This window comes from Eubalaena glacialis, chromosome 15, assembly GCF_028564815.1.
Source record: "Eubalaena glacialis isolate mEubGla1 chromosome 15, mEubGla1.1.hap2.+ XY, whole genome shotgun sequence".
Classification (NCBI taxonomy): domain Eukaryota; kingdom Metazoa; phylum Chordata; class Mammalia; order Artiodactyla; family Balaenidae; genus Eubalaena; species Eubalaena glacialis.
Window position 1 is genome coordinate 62,969,027 of NC_083730.1, and position 18,470 is coordinate 62,987,496.

The window sequence follows — 18,470 nt, forward strand, 5'->3', positions numbered from 1 at the left end:
AACACTGTCTTGCTTACTGTATCTTTATAGTGAAATCAAGTAATGTAAGTCCATGAATTTGGTTTTTTTCCCAAAATTATTTGGACTTTTTTAGGTCCTTAGCATTTTCATGTACATTCTAGAAACAGTTTGTCAGTTTCTATTAAAAAAGCATCGTGTAAAGCAATTATACTCCAATAAAGATGTTAAAAAAAAAAAAAGGCATCCTGAGATTTTGACTAGGATCGCATTGAATTTATAAATCAATTTGGGGAGAACTGATCTCTTATTGAGTCTTCTAATCCATATAAACATAGTATATCCATTTATTTAGCAGTGTTTAAATTTAATTTCTTTCAGCAGTGTTTTTTGTCACTGTAGTCTTAAATAATTTTTGTTATATTTATCCCTAAAAATTTAGTATTTTTGATACTATTGTGAGTTATATTTTAATTTCAGTATCCAACTTTTTGTTGCTACTATATAGAAACAAAATTTTCATGTACTGACTGTGTATCCTTTGTCCTTCCTATACTTATAAGTTTTAGTAGCCTCTTTATAGATACCTTGTGTTTGTCTTCATTGATGATCATGTCATCCAGAAATAAAACCTGCTTTACTTCTTCCTTTCTAAGCTACATACCTTTTATTTCTTGCCTTATTGAACTAGTTAGGGCCATCAGTAAGTACAGTTTTGAATAGAAGTGGTGCGGTCACCTCAGTAGACGCAGAAAAGGCTTTTGACAAAGTTCAACATCCTTTCATGATAAAAACTCCTCGCAAGTTAGGTATAGAAGCAATGTAATATAATAAAGGCCATATATAACAGACCCACAGGTAACATCATAGTCAACAGTGAGAAGCTTAGCTTTTCCTCTAAAATCAGGAACAATACAAGCTTGCCCACTCTCACCACTTCTATTCAGTGTATAGTACTATAAGTGCTAGTCAGAGCAGGTAGGCAAGAAAGTGAAAAGACATCCAAATCAAAAAGGAAGAAGTTAAATTGTCTCTGTAAATAACATGATGAAAAGCCATAAAGACTCCACCAAAAAAATTACTGAGCTAATAAATTCAGTAAAGTTGCCAGATATAAAATCAACGTATGAAAAGCAATTGCATTTATATACACTAACAGTGAACTTTCTGAAAAAGAAATTAAGGAAAAAATCCCATTTATAATAGCATCAAAAAGAATAAAATAGGAATAAATTTAACCAAGGAGGTAGAAGATTTGTACACTGAAAAGTATGAGATGTTGATGAAAGAAATTAAAGACATGAATAAATAGAAAGATATCCAATGTGTTCATTGATCGGGAAGGGTTAATATTATTAAATGTCCATACTACCAAAAGCAGTCTACAGATTCAATGCAATCTCTGTCAAAATTCTCGTATTTTTCACAGAAGTAGGAAAAACAATCCTAAAATTCATGTGGAACCACAAAAGACTTTGAATAGCCAAAGCAATCTTGAGAAAGAATAACAAAGCTAGAGGCATCACACTTCCAGGTTTCAAACTATACTACAAAGCAATAGTAATCAAAAGAGTATGGTACTGGCATAAAAAGAGAGACCAATGGAACAGAATAAAGAACCCAGAAATAAACCCATGCATATACAGTCAACTAATCTTTGACAAGAACTCAAAATGGGGAAAGGATAGTTTTTTCAGTAATTGGTGCTGGGAAAAGTGTATATCCACATGCAAAAGAATGAAATTGGACTCGTATCATACACAAAAATTGACTTGAAATAGATTAAAAACTTAAATGCAAGGCCTGAAACCATAAAATTCCTGCCAAAAAAAAAGGGAAAAGCTCCTTGACATTGGTTTTAACAGTGATTTTATGGATATGACACCAAAAGCACAGGCAACAAAAATAAAAATAAACAAGTGGGACTGCATCAAATAAAAAAATTCACAGCAAAGGAAACAAAATGAAAAGCAACCTATGGAATGGGAGAAAAATATTTACAAAACATACATCTGATAAGGGGTTAATATCCAAAAAATATATGGAACCCATACAAGTCAATGGCAAAAAAAAAAAAAAAAAGACTGAAAGATGGGCAAAGGACCTGAACATTTTTCCAAAGAAGACATACAGAGGGCTAAGTATATTAAGAAGTTGTACAACATCACTAATCATAAGGGAAATGGAAATCAAAACCACAGTGAGATATGCCTCATGCCTCTTAAGATGGCTGTTACCAAAAAGACAGGCGATAGTAAGTGTTGGTAAGGGTGTGGCAGAAAGGGTCCCTTGCACACTTGCACACACCAAAGGGTCCCTTGGTAAGAATGTAAATTGATGCAGTCACTATGGAAAACAATATGGAGGTTCCTCAAAAAATTAAAAGAACTGCCATCTGACCCAACAATCCCACTTTGAGGTATATCTCCAAAGGAAATGAAATTAGAATTAGCTGTACTCCCATGTTCATTGCACCATTGTTTGCAATAGCCAATGTATAGAATCAACCTCAGTGTCTGTTGATGGATGAATGATTAAAGAAAATGTTGACCCTTGAACAATATGGGTGTTAGGGACACCAATCCTGTGTGCAATCAAAAATCTGCATATAACTTTACATTTGGTCCTCTGTGTCTGCAGTTCCACATCCTCGGATTCAACCAACCACGGATCATGTAGTAATGTAGTATGTATTTATTGGGGGAAAAAAAAAAAATCCTTGGGAATTCCTTGGCAGTCCAGTGGTTAGGACTTGGGCGCTTTCACTGCAGGGGGCCTGGGTTGAATCCCTGGTTGGGGAACTAAGATCCCCCAAGCCCCACAGTGTGGCCAAAAAATAAATTTAAAAAAAGAAAAAAAAATCCACATACAAATGGACCCTCACAGTTCAAACCTGTGTTATTCAAGGGTCAACTGTATATATATTTACAATGGGATATTAGCCATTAAAAAAAAGAATATCCTGCCATTTGTCACACAGGGTTGAACCTGGAGGACATGCTAAATAAGTGAAATAAGCCAGACGGAAAGATAAATACTGTGTGATCTCACTTAGATGTGAAATCTAAAAATGTTGAATTCACAGAAGCAGGGAGTAGAGTGGTGGTTGCCAGAGACTTGGGAGTAGGGGAAATGGGGAGATACTGTAAAAGGGTATGATGTTTCAGTTATAAGACGAGTAAGTTCTGGGGAGCTAGTGTATGGCATGGTGACTGTGGTTAATAATACTGTATTGTATACTTTAAATTTGCTGAGAGTAGATTTTAAGCGGTCTCAACACACACACACAAAATGCTAACTATGTGAGATGGGTACTTAATTAACTTGATTGTGCTAACCCTTTCACAGTGTATCCATTTATCAAATTGACACATTGTACACCTTAAATATATACAATTTTTGTTTGTCAGTTATACCTCAGTAAAGCTGGGAGGGGAAAGTGATGAGAGCGAACATCCTTGCCTCATTGTTGACCTTAGGAGAGAAAGAAAGCATTCACATTCTGTCCTATTACTAGTTTGCTGAGAGTTTTGTCATTAACGGGTATTAAATTTTATCAAATGCTTTTTCTATATCTGTTGAAATGGTTATGTCTCTTAGTCTGTTAATACAGTGAATTACATAGATTGATTTTCAAACATTACGCTGACCTCAGGTTTCTGGTATAAATCCCACTTGGTCATGATGTATTATCCTTTTTTATATAGATGGATTTGATTTACTAATATTTTGTTGACGATTTTGTTATATGATTATGAGGTATATTGGTCTGTAGTTTTCTTGTAAAAGACTATTCTGTTTTGCTATCAGGGTATTGATGGCCTCATAAAATATGTTCTCTTTCCTTTTCAGGAGAGTTTGTGTAGAATTGGTAATATTTCTTCCACATACGTGTTTTGTAGAATTCACCATTGATACCATCTGGGTTTTCTTTGTTTCTAAATATGAAATCAAGTTCTTTAATAAGTATTGAGTTATTGAGATTGTTTTCTTCAGTGAGCTTTGGTAGTGTGTGCCTTTCAAGGAATTTGTCTTTTCATTTAATTCGTTGAATTTATTTGTATAAAGTTTGTAATGTGTTGTCTTATTTCTAATAGGTGTGGCTAAGAGGTTTATAAATTTTATTGATTTTTTTTTTAAAAAAACCAGTTTTTAGCCTCATTGATTTTTCTTTGTTTTTTAATTTGGATATATTCTTGTTATCTTTCTATAATTGATTCTGGTTTAATTTTTTTGTTGTGTGAGAACAAACTTTGTCTGATTTTAATTTTAAATTTATTAACGTTTGTTTATGATCCATGATGTGGCCTAGCTTGGTGAATATTATGTGTGTCCTTGAAAAGAATGAGTATTCTGTTTGTTGTGCAGATTTTTCTGTAAATGTCAATTAGATCCAGTCAGTTCAGATTGATGGCATTTTTTTAGTTCTTTTATATCCTTGTTGATTTTCTGTCTTATTGAGAGAGTAGTTGAGGCCTCCAGCTGTAACTATCAATTTGTTTATTTCTTCTGTCAGTTTTGTAGGTTTTTGCTTCCTGTACTTTGAAACTCTGTTGCTAGTTACATACATGTTTAGTGAACTGGGCCTTTTATCAGTATATAATATGTAATGTCCCTCTTTGCTTTGAGATCTGTTTTGTCTGATATTAATACAGTTACTCCAGCTTTCCTTTGATTATGCTTGCATGGCATATCTTTTTCCATTCTTTTACTTTTAACCTACTCATACTATTATATTTGAAGTGAATTTCTTGTTAGTATATAGTTTGGTCATTTTTTTTCTCTCCTCTGACAATCTGTCTTTTAATTGGTGTGTTTAACATTTGCATTTTATATTAATTATTGCTATATTTTGATTAGGTCTATCATTTTATTATTGTTTTGTTTGTTCCTTCTGTTTTTCATTCCTCAGTATTTCTTTTTCTGCCTTCTGTTGGGTTATTTGTACATTTTTAAATATTCAAGTTTAATTTACCTAATGTGATTTTGATCATCTCTTTGTGCGTTGATTGTTCTAAGGATTACAGTATATATCTTGGGCCCAGAACCTAATTATTTATTAAGTACTTTGTTGACTGAAGTAAAATTTTAAAAATCCATTTGTGAGTTTTGTTAGTGCTAAAATTTTCCAAGTACAGTTATTGAAAAATAATACAAGCTTTTTAAACATACAGTCTATTAATATGATATTATTGCCACGTTTAATTTCCTCCAAAAATATTCATGACAGTTCTTCATTCACCAGTGACTTGTTTTGCTTGGTCTACAAAAGGAGATACTGCTTCATCTTCACAGTCTCGCCTAGGTTAATGCCTGTTGATATTATGCACCTCAGTTTTGCTTCTGAGTCAGAATTTTTCTCTTTATATATGACTTGTAACTCTAACTCTGTAAGCTTTGCATAGGGCTGGCTTTGAGGACAGTACTAAGTTTAAATGATTCCGTTTATATGGTAATAGTAGAAACAGTTAAATGACCCCAAGGGAAACTTTGCCTCTTCTGTGTAGTGTCAAAATTTTTCCTTTATTTCTTCAAGTTTGTTTCCTCCTCTATAAAATGAAAGATTTGAACTATTTGAACTGTGGCAGTTTTTCTGTGTTGCAGAATACTCTAATTTGGCTACATTCAGATTAATTTAAACTAGTTTTAATAATTTACCAATTAACTCAGTTCATTTAAGGGTTTTTTGGTTTTGTTTCTATTGAAACCAAACAGATTTTAAAGCACCAGTAGAACAATTTGAAGAATATAGATTTTACTAATTTTCTGTTCAGGATGTCTGAGTTTTCATAATTCATATAGGTCCTAGAATGTAGCTTACTTATATCTGATACCCATTTATAGGAAATTTATAGCGTGAAGTAGTTAAAATTAGGCTTGTCAGTCATTGTGCTTCTTGTTGTGGCCCAGGTCCTGTTCCTGTTGGCCGGCAACCTCAGTCTAGCCCCGTGCTGTGCAGTAGAGCTTTCTGTGGTCATAGAGTAGATAATAGTGCAGACTACACAGATGCACTATGTAGTGTGGTACCAACTTTAATTAATTTAACTTTCAACCATGTGTGACTAATAGGTCATCAGACAGCAACACAGGTCTAGCCTCATGGCTACCCCTTTTATATGTAAAACCCACATTTTGGAATTTTTTCTGGATCTCAAGCAAAAACTTCTAAGAGAAAAAAAAAAGCTTGTAAGAGGCTCTTTGACCTATTAAATCAGCTTGTAGAGGAGGAGGCAGAAGGCTAAACAAGTTGGAAAGAAAATGATACGTAAAGTGATAATTACAGTATAGTATGATAAGGATTAAATCAGTGAATAGGTTGATAAAGTGACTGAACACCTGGGGATGTCTGGGGGTTCAGTGAATGAAAATAAACCACTCTGGGGATTTTAAGTAGTAAGGGCTTGATTTAACTTAAAATAGAATTCGCTGATCAAACCAAATAAAATTACTGATCAAACCTATCAAGTTCTTGGTTGAGTCTTTAGAAATAATTTCCAGACCAGTGCAGAACTACCAGAGAATCTGTTAGGAGCTCCTGCCACTGGAGCCATGCTGGGTGGGGTGACAAACACTTCGCCTCCACTTGGACTGCTGCTGGTTACCCAAAAAGCTGGAGGTTAGATACTAGTCTAGAGAAGATGGGAAGAAATGTAAAAGTAGTTCTCTTTTCAGTGACAAGCTGAATGGACTTGAGCAAGAGAACTTTAATTAGAAGCTCAAATTGTTAAATGAAAACTTACTTTAGGCTAGGATAGCCTCTCTGAGAAAATAAATTATAGAGACATGGAAGAAACCGAATTGCACTAATTGTGCATAAACTTTAAGTAGGTTTTATTGCATACATATACAAATAACCCTTATATATCCATTCTTTGCAGATCCAGGATGAGAAGACTGTTAAAAGAAGAAGCTAGTTGAACAGCTATAAGATGCCCAAATCTGGGTTCACAAAACCAGTTCAGAGTGAAAATTCTGACAGTGACAGCAATATGGTAGAAAAACCATATGGAAGAAAGGTATATGATTATGCTAAAGATTTGTTGACTCTTTGGAAATTGTGGAGAAGACTCCTGATTTAGTATTTTTATTTATTTATTTATTTATTAAAAACTTTTCTAATTGTAACATTTATTTTGTTTTATTTTATTTTACTTTATTTTATTTTATTTTATCCACACCCAGTGGCTGTGGGATCTTAGTTCCCCGACCAGGGATTGAACCCGGCCCTCGGCAGTGAACGTTCAGAGTCCTAACCACTAGACCACCAGGGAATTCCCATGATTTCGTATTTTTAGTAACTGCTTATAAAATAAAAAGCTGTATGGATGCCAGATCCTGGGAGTGAGATTGTTTTTCATTCCCTAAAATAACAAAATTACCAAGATTACACAGTTACTTGAGAAATGATCATGAGGCTGGGGATCCAAGACCTCACAATCATTTGTCATTTCTTCCCCCTGAACCCTGGTACTGAAACACACATACACAGTAGCCGTTCACTTTTCCATGTCTGTAACTTTGGATAAATTTACATAACTTTTCCAAACTCAGTATATCTCTCTGTAATAGAGGACAACAGTACTTTATAGAATTGTGACAGTGAAATGACTTAAGTATTGTACTTAATACAATGCTTGGTACATAGTAAGTGCTCAATAAATGTTAACCGTTTTTGTTGTTTATTATTAGTCATTGCCAATGACCCATGATTCTGCCCTTTTACATCTATCCTTCTTCATTACTATTTAATTTAGACCCTCAAAACCTTTATTTAGACTTCTGTAGTTGTCTCCTAAGTGGTCTCACTATCCCTAGTCTCTGCTTTATCTAGTTAGTTTTACACATTATCTTTGAATTTTTCTTTCTTTGGATTTTTCTTTTTTTTCTTTTAAGTTCTTTTCTTCCTGTAAGCCATTTTCTTCTTGAAGGACATCTGAAATGTTTCCAGTTTTTGGCTAATATGAATGAAGAGTCTGAACATTCGTGTATGAATCTTTTTTGAACAGCTTTATTGAGGTGTAATTTATATACCATAAAATTCACCCACTTAGTGTAAAATTCAGGGATTTTTAGTAAGTTTATAGAGTTGTGCAACCATCATCACAATACAGTTTAGACCATTTCCATCATTGTTAAAAGATCCTTATGCCCATTTGTAGTGTGTCCCTATTCCCACCCCAAAGTCCAAGCAACCCCAAATCTGCTTTCAAAATCAGAACACGTAAGTTTTCAACTTTGTTCTTTTCAAAAATTCTTTTGGCTCTTTAGGGTCATTTGCATTTCCATACAAATTTTGGGATTAGCTTGTCAGTTTCCACAAAAAAAAAGCCTGCTGAAATTTTTATAGGGATTTTATTGAATCAGTAGATCACTTTGAGTAGTATGTCATCTTAACATGTCTTCCAGTCCATCACCACAGAATATCTCTCCATTTATTTAGATTTTCAATTTCCCTGACCAATGCTTTGTAGTTTTCAGTGTACAAATCTTGCACTTTTATTGTTAAATTATTAATATTTTATTCTTTAGGATGCCACTGTAGATAATTTCATTTAGGATTTTTCACTGCTGGTATATAGAAATGCAAATATTTTTATATACTGATCTTGTATCCTGTGACCTTACTGAACTCATTTATTCTAAAAGTTTGTGGATTCCTTAGGATTTTCTACATATGGGATTATGTCATCTGCTTATAGACATAATTTAACTTCTTTTCCAGTATGAATACTTTTATTTCCTTTTCTTGCCTGATTGCACTGGCAGTCTTTGCTTTTGATTGCAGTGTTTAATCCACTCACATTTCATGTAATTATTGATAAGGTTAGATTTATATCTGCCATTTTGCTCTTTGTTCTTATGTTTCAGGTCTTTTTTTCTCTCCCATCTTTGCTGCCTTTTTTTAAAAACTATTTTTCAGTGTACTGTTTAAATTTCTATGATTTTTTTAAACTATGTTTCTTAAATTATATTCTTAAAATGTTGATCTAGGGATTATAATGTGCATGCTAATTACTACAGGTTAATATTGACTTAAATCCAGTATAATACAGCAACTTTGCTCCAGTATAGCTCCGTTACCTTCCCTTCTTTTGTGTTCTGTGTAGTATAGATTATATCTACATTTGTTATTAACTCAACAACAGAGTGTTACAATTATTGTTTTATACAGTCTTATTTTTTAAAGAAATAAGAGAATTAAAGAGAAATATATATTTATACAGTTCTTTGTTTTTACCTACAAATTTACCAATTTTGGCACTCGTAATTTCTTCCTATGAATTCAGGTTACTGTCTAGTGTCATTTCCTTACAGTCTATAAGAATTTTCCTTAGTATTTACTGTAAGATGGATCTTCAGCTGTGATTTCTCTCAGTGTTCATTGATCTAAGAATATCTTGATTTTGCCATTTTTAAAAAACAGGTTTTTTGAGATATAATTCACATACCATACAATTTACTCATTTAAAATGTAAAATTCAGTAGTTTTTAGTATATTTACAGAGTTGTGCAATCACCACCTCTGTCAATTTTAGGACATTTTCACCTGAAAAAGAAGCCCTATGTACCCATTAGCAGTCACTCCCCATTCTGTCCCCAAACCCCACAGCCCTAGATAGCAAATAAATCTACTTTCTGTCTCTATAGATTTTCCTATTCTGGATATTTCATATAAATGGAATTCTACAGTATGTGGTCATTCATGACTGTTTGCCTTTATTTTGTTGGATATAGAATTCTTACTTGACTTTCCTTTCAGTAGATTGTCATCCCACTTCTTTCTTGCTTTAAGTGTTTGTGATGAGAAGTCAGCCGTTAATTGTGATGATTTTTTTTTTTTCATTGCTGTTTTCTCTTTTGTTTGACTGTAATGTGTTTAGGATCCCTTTGCAATTATTCTACCTGGGGTTTTTTGAGTTACTTGGATCTGTAGATTAATGGTTTTCATGAAATTTGGGGTGTTGAATTTACTGATTTTTTTTGTTTGTTTTTGCCATCTCACATCTGCTGTTGAACATACCTAATACATTTTCAGTCACTTTACTTTTCAAATCCAGTATTTCTTTGTAATTGTTCTTTATTCATATTCTCTGTTTAAGTCATTGTTGTCATACTTTAATTCTTTAAACATTGTTTTCTTCCTCCCTCCCTCCCTCCCTTCCTTCCTTCCTTCCTCTTTATAGACTTTGCCAAACCTATCTTGGCCCACTCAGAGAAGTTTCTCTTGAATACTTTTTTCCTTGCTTTCCCAGCTGCCGTAATTTTTATTACTGGACAGTAATTACTGGACAGTTTAGGTCATATAGCAGCTCTGGATTCTCATTATTTCCCACCTAAGAGTTGTAACTGTTGCTAGTTTTTTGTTTGTTTGCTTTTAGTAAAATGTCAGGTTTTTCAGTGTTTGTTACTTTGTCACAACCACTGGTGCCAAGGTTTTTGGGGGTTTTGTTTGTTTGTTTAGTCTTGCTTTCTAGGGGTTGCCCCATACCTACGTGGATTAGTTAGCAACCATTGGTTGGTCAGGCGTTGTGCTCAAACGTGAGCCAGTAAGGCTTCCACCTTCCACTGATATATTTACATGTGTGTTGGGGAGTGTGCTTAGTGTTCAGGCATTTTTCAGGTAAGCCCTAGCATTTACTTTCTGTCGGGCTCACCCAGGAGTTCCCTCGTGTGTGCAGGCTCCTCGTTGACTAAGGATGGTGTAGAGAGCTTGGACCCTTGTAGACCTCCCCGGTGTGTGCACACAGTCTCCCTGTCAGTGAGGGGGTCTCTGCAGAGCTTAGCCCTTCTCAGGTCTTCCCCACATACTTACCCTGTCTGCCAGGGATGAGTGGCTGTCTTTTTTTTTTTTTTTTTTTTTTTTTTAAAGATTTGCCTGTTAAGCACAGTGTTCTAGATTTATTTATTTATTTTTGGCTGTGTTGGGTCTTCGTTTCTGTGCGAGGGCTTTCTCTAGTTGCAGTGAGCGGAGGCTACTCTTCATCGCGGCGCGCGGGCCTCTCACTATCGCGGCCTCTCTTGCTGCGGAGCACAGGCTCCAGACGCGCAGGCTCAGTAGTTGTGGCTCACGGGCCTAGTTGCTCCGCGGCATGTGGGATCTTCCCAGACCAGGGCTCGAACCCCCGTCCCCTGCATTGGCAGGCAGATTCTCAACCACCGCGCCACCAGGGAAGCCCGAGTGGCTGTCTTATCTAGTGCCCCCGTGGTCTCTGATTTCTGCAACCTCCCTGTTAAATTTCTGACTTGTCTACTGGCTGCTGTGGGACCACAGCTGTAGGCTAATAGAACTATGGTTTTTTTTCCACTCCATTCCTTTCCTACCCTGCTTGCTATTTTTATCAATGGAGTGACTGGGTGGTGGGGTTTTGGCCTTCTGTGTCAATTCAAGTTGACTCTCTGGCAGCAAAGATGCTGGTTTTCATTGCCAGCCCCACCCTGGAACTACTTCATGCAAACTAAGCATTAGCCAGGAAATGAGAACAACCCCAGGCAAGAATGCCAAAGACAATCACTGTTCTTATCCATAGTTCAGCAGTTTTTCTTGTTGAAAATGCTTCTCAATTTGTTGTTTTTGTTCAATTTCTAGAGCCTTGAAATGGTGGTTTTCGACAATTTTGTCCAGGTTTATAGTTTCTTGTAGAGATAAGTTGCCAGTATCTTCATTCTACCATAGACAGAAGTTTCCCCAAATGTATTTTAATGTGCCAAATCTTAAGGAGCGTGAGTTCACTAATTTATTCATTTTATTCAACAAACCTTACGTGGGATGCTTATTGTGTTGTGTGCCTCTCCTATGACCCTTAAAATAAAACAGTGATTGGTGGGACTTCCCTGGTGGTCCAGTGGTTAAGACTCTGCGCTTCCACTGCAGGGGGCATGTGTTCCATCCCTGGTTGGGGTACTAAGATCCCGCATGCTGCGTGGTGCGGCCAAAAAAAAAAAAAAAAAAAAAAAAACAGTGGTTAAGGCTTGGTCTAAATCTTTATGAAGACTCTTTAAGTAATTGCTCTATCTCTGTGTCTGAAGTGTTTTGCTCTCAGGACCCCTTGATACTCTTTAGCATAACTGAGGAGGCTAAAGGGCTTTTCTGTATGTGGGTATGTCTGTTGACATTTACACAATCAAATTAAAACTGAGAAAAAATTTAAATTTATTAATTGGTTTAAAAAACAGTATAACTGTTACATGTTAATAACATATTTTTATGAAACACAACTGTATATTCCAAGACAGTATCAGTGAGAAGAGTGTCATTGGTTTTGCAAATATCTTTAATGTGCGGCTTAACATAAAGATAGCCAGATTCTCATCTGCTTCTGCAATCTGGATGTTCAGATATCTCTTGTCACGTAATCTCAAGACTCAAATATACATTCTTTAGAGAATGAGAGAGAAAGATACACTAACATCTTAGTGTTATTGTGAGCATATTTCTGACTTTGCATTTCCCCTGAAATGGTCTCAGGGCCCATACTTTGTTCACAGTAATTAAAGTATTTGAGTGTTCAATGATGGGGCAAAGGAGAGAAGCAGTCAATTCTAGGGCGTTCAGGGGTGGTCTCACAGTGGAAAAGATACCTAATCTGGATTCTCAAGTATGTGACTAGCAGGAAAATGAGAGTAAAGAGTAGACTAAGCAGGAGATGTAAAAAGGACAAGAATCTGTTAAAGTAGTGCATACAGAGTTAGGATGTAGCCTGTGAAGGATGGAGGGTAGGAGATAAGCATTAGACAGGGACCAGTTCATTATGGCCTTGTGTTCCTTGCTAAAGATCTTGAAATTTATCCTGTGGCCAGTGAGCCAGAAGGGAAGGGCCATGGCAGAAACCAGTTAGAGTGTTATTTAAAAATCCAAGCAGAAGGCAGTGTGGGCAGTGGCTGTGGGGATAGAAGTGGCAGATCTAAAAGATATTGAATTACTGAAACTTGTGTATGTATAGAAAAAGTTGTCTGGGTCCACTCTGAGGTTGATTGGACTATTCCCTGAGAGGGCATTCAGGAAAAGGAACAGGTTGTTTCAAGAAGAATGTTTGGTTTGTACTTGTTGAATTTAGTTGGTCATCGGAGCATCCAATAGAAGTATCAGTTAGATAGTATTAGTTAGATATGCGTCTAGAGGTCAGAACATCTAGACTGGAAATAAATGTATGAGGATTTGTGGAAAAGTGATCTATAGGTATCGAGATGTCACCCAAAGAGAGTGGGGCAAGAATGGAGGAGAGCATACCCTGAGGAATTCAGATATTTTAGGAGGAGTCGGAGACGGGGAGCAAGGAGGACAGAGAGAGAAGCAGATGTTACACGGCGAAGAGTGGCGAGGGGGTCTGTATGCCAAATGCCACAACAGTTAATAGGAAAGACCAGGCCATTGTCAGTAGAGATACCTTACAGTGACCTGGGTAAAGGTGACCTCAGTAGAATTGTGGGGACAGAGTACAATGTGAGATTTGAGGAAAGAATTATAACTTTTATTTCTAAATGTTTAAATATAGTGAAGGTTGCATTTGTGAAATTACATGTGAGCTACTTGATGTCAGTTTTTGGATTTGAATTTATAAGGCTAAAGTTGTTGAAGCTTTTATTCTTCTAGGTACTTCGTATTATTTTTTGAAGATTGCCACTAAATATGCAGTAGTCCTGGCCATTGCCTTCATAACAGTGTGATTTCTTAAAACTGTAGAGGCAAGCAAAAAGCAAACACTTTTTAGTAATGTATTTTTATTAAAAATATTGCTTAGGTAAGTTAAGAATACTTATTAATCATTAGATTTATAAAATAAATAGGAAGAATAAATACAAACTATTAAATTCCTTAATTATTAACAGATGGCTTACCTAAAGGGATATATTTAACTGTTCTCAGTCTCAGTTTAATCATTCAGTGTTTTTTTTCAAGATCACACGTTTCTTTGGGTAACGGTCAAAAGCCCTTCTGAGGCAGTATGCGTGGTGCTTACTGCCATGCTTTGGGATTTCCGAGCAGCTTGACATCCAAAGCTGTTGTTAGAAGTAATTTTCTTAGTTTTAAGTAGATATTTGAACTGTTTATTTGCACCTTAAGAGAGGAAGGGCCATAATTTCCATTCCAAATTTCTTGCTTATAGACCACATTACTACTGCTGCTTAGGACAGAATAAAGTTAGAAGAGGGGAGGAGAGAAGGCGGCATGACCATCTTATTCACTTATTTATTTGTAAAGCATATTCTTAGGATTGTCTTTTCTTGGTGAGTGATTGGCCTTGAAGCCAGCTTCTAGCTTCTGCTGAGTTTTTCCTTCCATAAAATTTTTAGAAATGAATATATAGCTGTTCTCTTATGTGAATACAGACGTATTTACAGCTTAACATGACATAGACATTGCTGTTATAAGATTCTAAATTAAAAAATAACCTGAACCAAAGTTTAATTTTTTAAATGCATTTAAATAGACCATAATTTTAAATAATAATCCCATTCTATAGCAATATGCTTTTTATATAAAGTGCTTTTATTACCATATTAAATATTACAATAGTCAGGGGTTCATCAAAAATTTCTCCTCAAAATTCTTCAAATATTTTATCCTTTCACTGCTAATCTGGGGGATTTTTTTCCCCATTGGTTTTAGTTTAAAATTTTTTCCACTGACATTTTTAGCTATAAATTAGCTATAATTTGCAAAACAAAATCTTTCATCAAACCTTTTCTGATAAGCTAAAACCTGGGTTAAATTCATAAAGTGTGAGAGAGTGGATGTTAATTGTCTGCCTTTCTAAATAGCTCTGCCCTATCCTTTTCATCATCAATATAGTTCAGACCTTCATTATCTCCTATCCCCATGATAACTGAGAACTTTTCTTTTGTTATTCAAGTAATGTAATAATGTTCATTACAGAAAAATTAGAAAACGTATATAAGAATAATGAAAATAGAAATTGCCTTGTCTGAGATGAAGGATCTGAGGTTTTACCCTACTTGCAAGCTAATTAGTTTCATGGATTATGGCAGAAGACATGAGACTCCTGGATCAGATAGAGAGGAAAGTGTTTTTTCTCACAGCAATCGCAGTAGCCATATATCAGCATTTGTGCCTGTTCTCTGAGCCCTGTTTCTCACAAAGGGATGCAAAGAAGGCCAGGTGACAACTACATATACAGTGGATTGTATTATCGGAGAGGAACCCCAAATCTTTTTAATGGGCAATAAATCTACCTGACCTTTGCCCTAAAGGGAGAAATTATTTATTATACTGAACAGTGAACAGGTCTGATCTACCCTTTGCTCCAGAGGGAGACACTTTCTCTGTCTTCCAAGGCTATTCTCTATACAGATACCCTTGAAAAGATAGAATAAAGGGATTTAGTGCTTCTGCTTGCAAGATGTGCAGAAATGCAAGAGAGCTATGGAGAATTGTCTCCCAGCACACCTGTAATGCCATTACCCACAGATAGCCATTAACATTTTGGTTTATATATTTCAAGCGTTTTTTGTTTTTTGTTTTTTTTCTTTTTTTCTAGGTAAATTTTTACCTCTTATTTTTTTCTATCTTCTTGAGTTGGTAAAGGCTACCAGTACATTGTTTAGTATCAGCAGTGATAGAAGATCATTCTTGTCTTGCCATTAATACTTTCATTGCTATGTATGATAGCTGTTGTAGGTTATTGAAAGAAAATCATTAATATAAATGAAAAAGACTTAAACTATTTTAAAATAAAAAAAGTCTGACTCTGTTAGGTTTATTATGTCATGGATATGAAAGAAGAATGTGCCAGTGATTCTCTCCTGAATTGTTGACAAGATTATTTATACCATTTGATGATATAGAAATTTTAAGACAATCAGAAATAGCTATGTCTTTTGAAAGTTACTTTCCCCAGATCAGAAAATAATTTTTATTGTTAAGAGTCTCACAAAAACACTTTGTTCAAGTAACACTTTTAAGGACAATTTTATTTTACAGAGAACAGAATAAGTTGGTAGCAGGAATGAATATTCACACTGATCACCATATTGCACAGGAGAGTATGATTGATAAATTCTTGTGAACATTTTTCATTTAACATATTAACAAATTGGTTTCTCTTGTTTTATGGCACGGAACAGTATCTTTACTCACACAAGTGCAAGGGAGAAGGGACAACCTAATGTTTTTCTTAGATTCTTTTTTTAATAACAAAGATTTGTATTTCTAAGGCAAATCTCTAGAACTTTGTTGGCTAACCATTTTACTAATCATGCCTTTTTGTTTCTGATGCTTTGACATCTGGGGCCTCAGTGACCCTGGGGAGACTGCCCTTCCCAGGGCTACTCAGTTCCCAGAGATAGTAAACAACTTATGTGTGACCACACCTTTCATATGCAAACCAACCAATCCAGAGTCCATCCCCAACCACCAACTCTATCCAGCTCTCACACTCTGGGCCACTATCCCCCTGCCCTAGTAACAGTCACCCCAGAACCAGGTACCAGACAACTAGAGAAACAACACCTATACCCTAGAATCTGCTGAAATTATGCAAACTAGCCAACCCTAAACCTGCTTACTCTGCCTTGCCTTTTTCTTCCTGTGGAAACCGCAATAAAAGCTTTGACTCACATTTCCTTCCCCTCCCTCTGCTTCCTGAACCTCCTAGGTGCTTCCCCCAGTGGCACCTCATGGTGCGGCATGCCCCCTCTTCTTTGGAGCTGTGAGTAACAAACTCTCTTTTCAGTGGCAGCGATCTCTTGATCTGTTGGCCTCACTATACCAGAATAATAATAAAATCGACGTTTTAAAACAACCTTATAAGCAAAAGGCATGCCTGTGAAGCTCCATTTCATTAGCAGAAGTAAAAAAACAGCTCAAGAGGATTTTCCTTTACACCTGGGAAATAAATAGTATGAGACTTTTATTCTTTACTAATCTTTACCAGTTAAGATATAAGGAAGTCACATTCTCTTCCTAATTTGCTAATAGGTTTATCAAGAATGAATGTAGGGTCTATTTAGATGTTATTGTCACCTATTAACATCATAATAAGATTTTTCCTTAATCTTTTGATATAATGAATTGTCTTGAGGTTTTCTAATAATGAACTATTCTTACATTCTTTGGGTGAATCCTGCTTGATTATGATATCTTTCTAAGGCACTAAGTTTGATTGGACAGTTTATTTAGGACAGTTTATTGTTTCATTTATTTCATAAGCAATTTAGTGTATAATTTCTATCTTGAACCCTTCTTTGGTGTTAGTTTATTTCACACTTGTAAAATGGATTGGGTATCTCCTAATCTTATTTCTGTGTTGTAGTATTGTTTATATGAAATGGGAAATATATTTTCCCTGAATTTTTAATTTAAAACCTCTCGTAAAATCTTCTGGAATAGGTACCTTTTTTAGACGTAAAATCGTTGGCTATAGATTTATTGTTTTCTATGATCATTGGTCTATTCAGCTTTTCTGTTTCTTTCATGAGCCAGTGTTTAGTAATGCATGTTTTCCAAGAAAATAATCCATTTTTCCAGGCCTTGAAATTGTAATTGTATAAAAATGAATACAGTATTCTTTCGTAACTTTTTAATATCCCCTCTGGAATTGTATTTTAGGTCTCAATCGCAGTCTTTTTTTTTTTTCCCTCTTCTTATTTTCATGATTAGACTCACTAAAAGCTTTATTATATTGCTCTTTTTGAATCATCTTTTCGTTGATAACTTCTACTTTTAAAAAAAATTCAGTATTTTTTTATGCCCCTTCTTCCCACTCTTCCTTCCTTTATTTTCTGGCTTGGGTCGAAAGCTCATGTCTTCTGCAGTCTGAGTCTACTGCTCATTTTCTTCTGAAAATCTCTATGGTTATGATAGCTATCATTTATTATCATAGTTTTTATGCTCACCTGCTAGGTGATGTGGCTTAGTTCTTAGTATCTAGCATGTTTTTCCAAAGGAATTGTCATAGCCCAGTTAGATGTGCTGTATGTACCAATTCAGATGTTGGATCATAAGAGTGAACTTGGTAATTGCTGTAGGCATGAGGGTAGGATACTTTATCTAAATGAGTGGACACATGGTATTAATAAAATACAATCTGCTTAATTCAATCTAGACTGCTATTTCTGATTTATATATTTGTTTATTGGTGATGATGTCTGTCTTAGACATAGAGTTCCATTATAGTCAAGATATTTTGTTTTGTTATTTTAAAATTATATTAGTAAGTAAAAGGGAATATGAAATAAGTTAGAAAACAAATTATGATTGTTGAAAGTGGACCTTAAGGACATTGAGGACAATGATGGTTTGTAGTAATACTCTTTCTACTTTATATAAAGTATTTTTTAATACTGTATTGCTCAGCTAATATTGTTATAAGTTTATTCATATTTAATTTTTTAATAGAGTAAAGACAAGATTGCATCCTATAGCAAAACTCCAAAAATTGATCGGAGTGATGTGGGCAAGGAGATGAAAGAGAAATCGTCCATGAAACGTAAACTTCCTTTTACCATCAGCCCATCAAGAAATGAAGAACGAGATTCAGACACAGGTAGGAAAT

The 18,470-nt window shown here is 35.1% G+C and overlaps 1 protein-coding gene across 5 annotated transcripts in view; it reads left to right on the forward strand.

The window, feature by feature from the left end:
* The window catches only part of ANKRD12 (ankyrin repeat domain 12), a 111,145-nt gene that overhangs the window by 21,949 nt on the left and 70,726 nt on the right, over positions 1-18,470 (forward strand). For 3 of the 5 annotated variants that reach the window (XM_061169482.1, XM_061169484.1, XM_061169483.1), the window contains exons 2-3: positions 6,837-6,974; positions 18,314-18,461. In XM_061169482.1, the coding sequence (XP_061025465.1) occupies positions 6,888-6,974; positions 18,314-18,461 (235 nt within the window). In that variant the 5' untranslated portion in view covers positions 6,837-6,887. The remainder of the gene's footprint in view (positions 1-6,836; positions 6,975-18,313; positions 18,462-18,470) is intronic. The other 2 variants (XM_061169485.1, XM_061169486.1) reach the window with 1 other exon arrangement.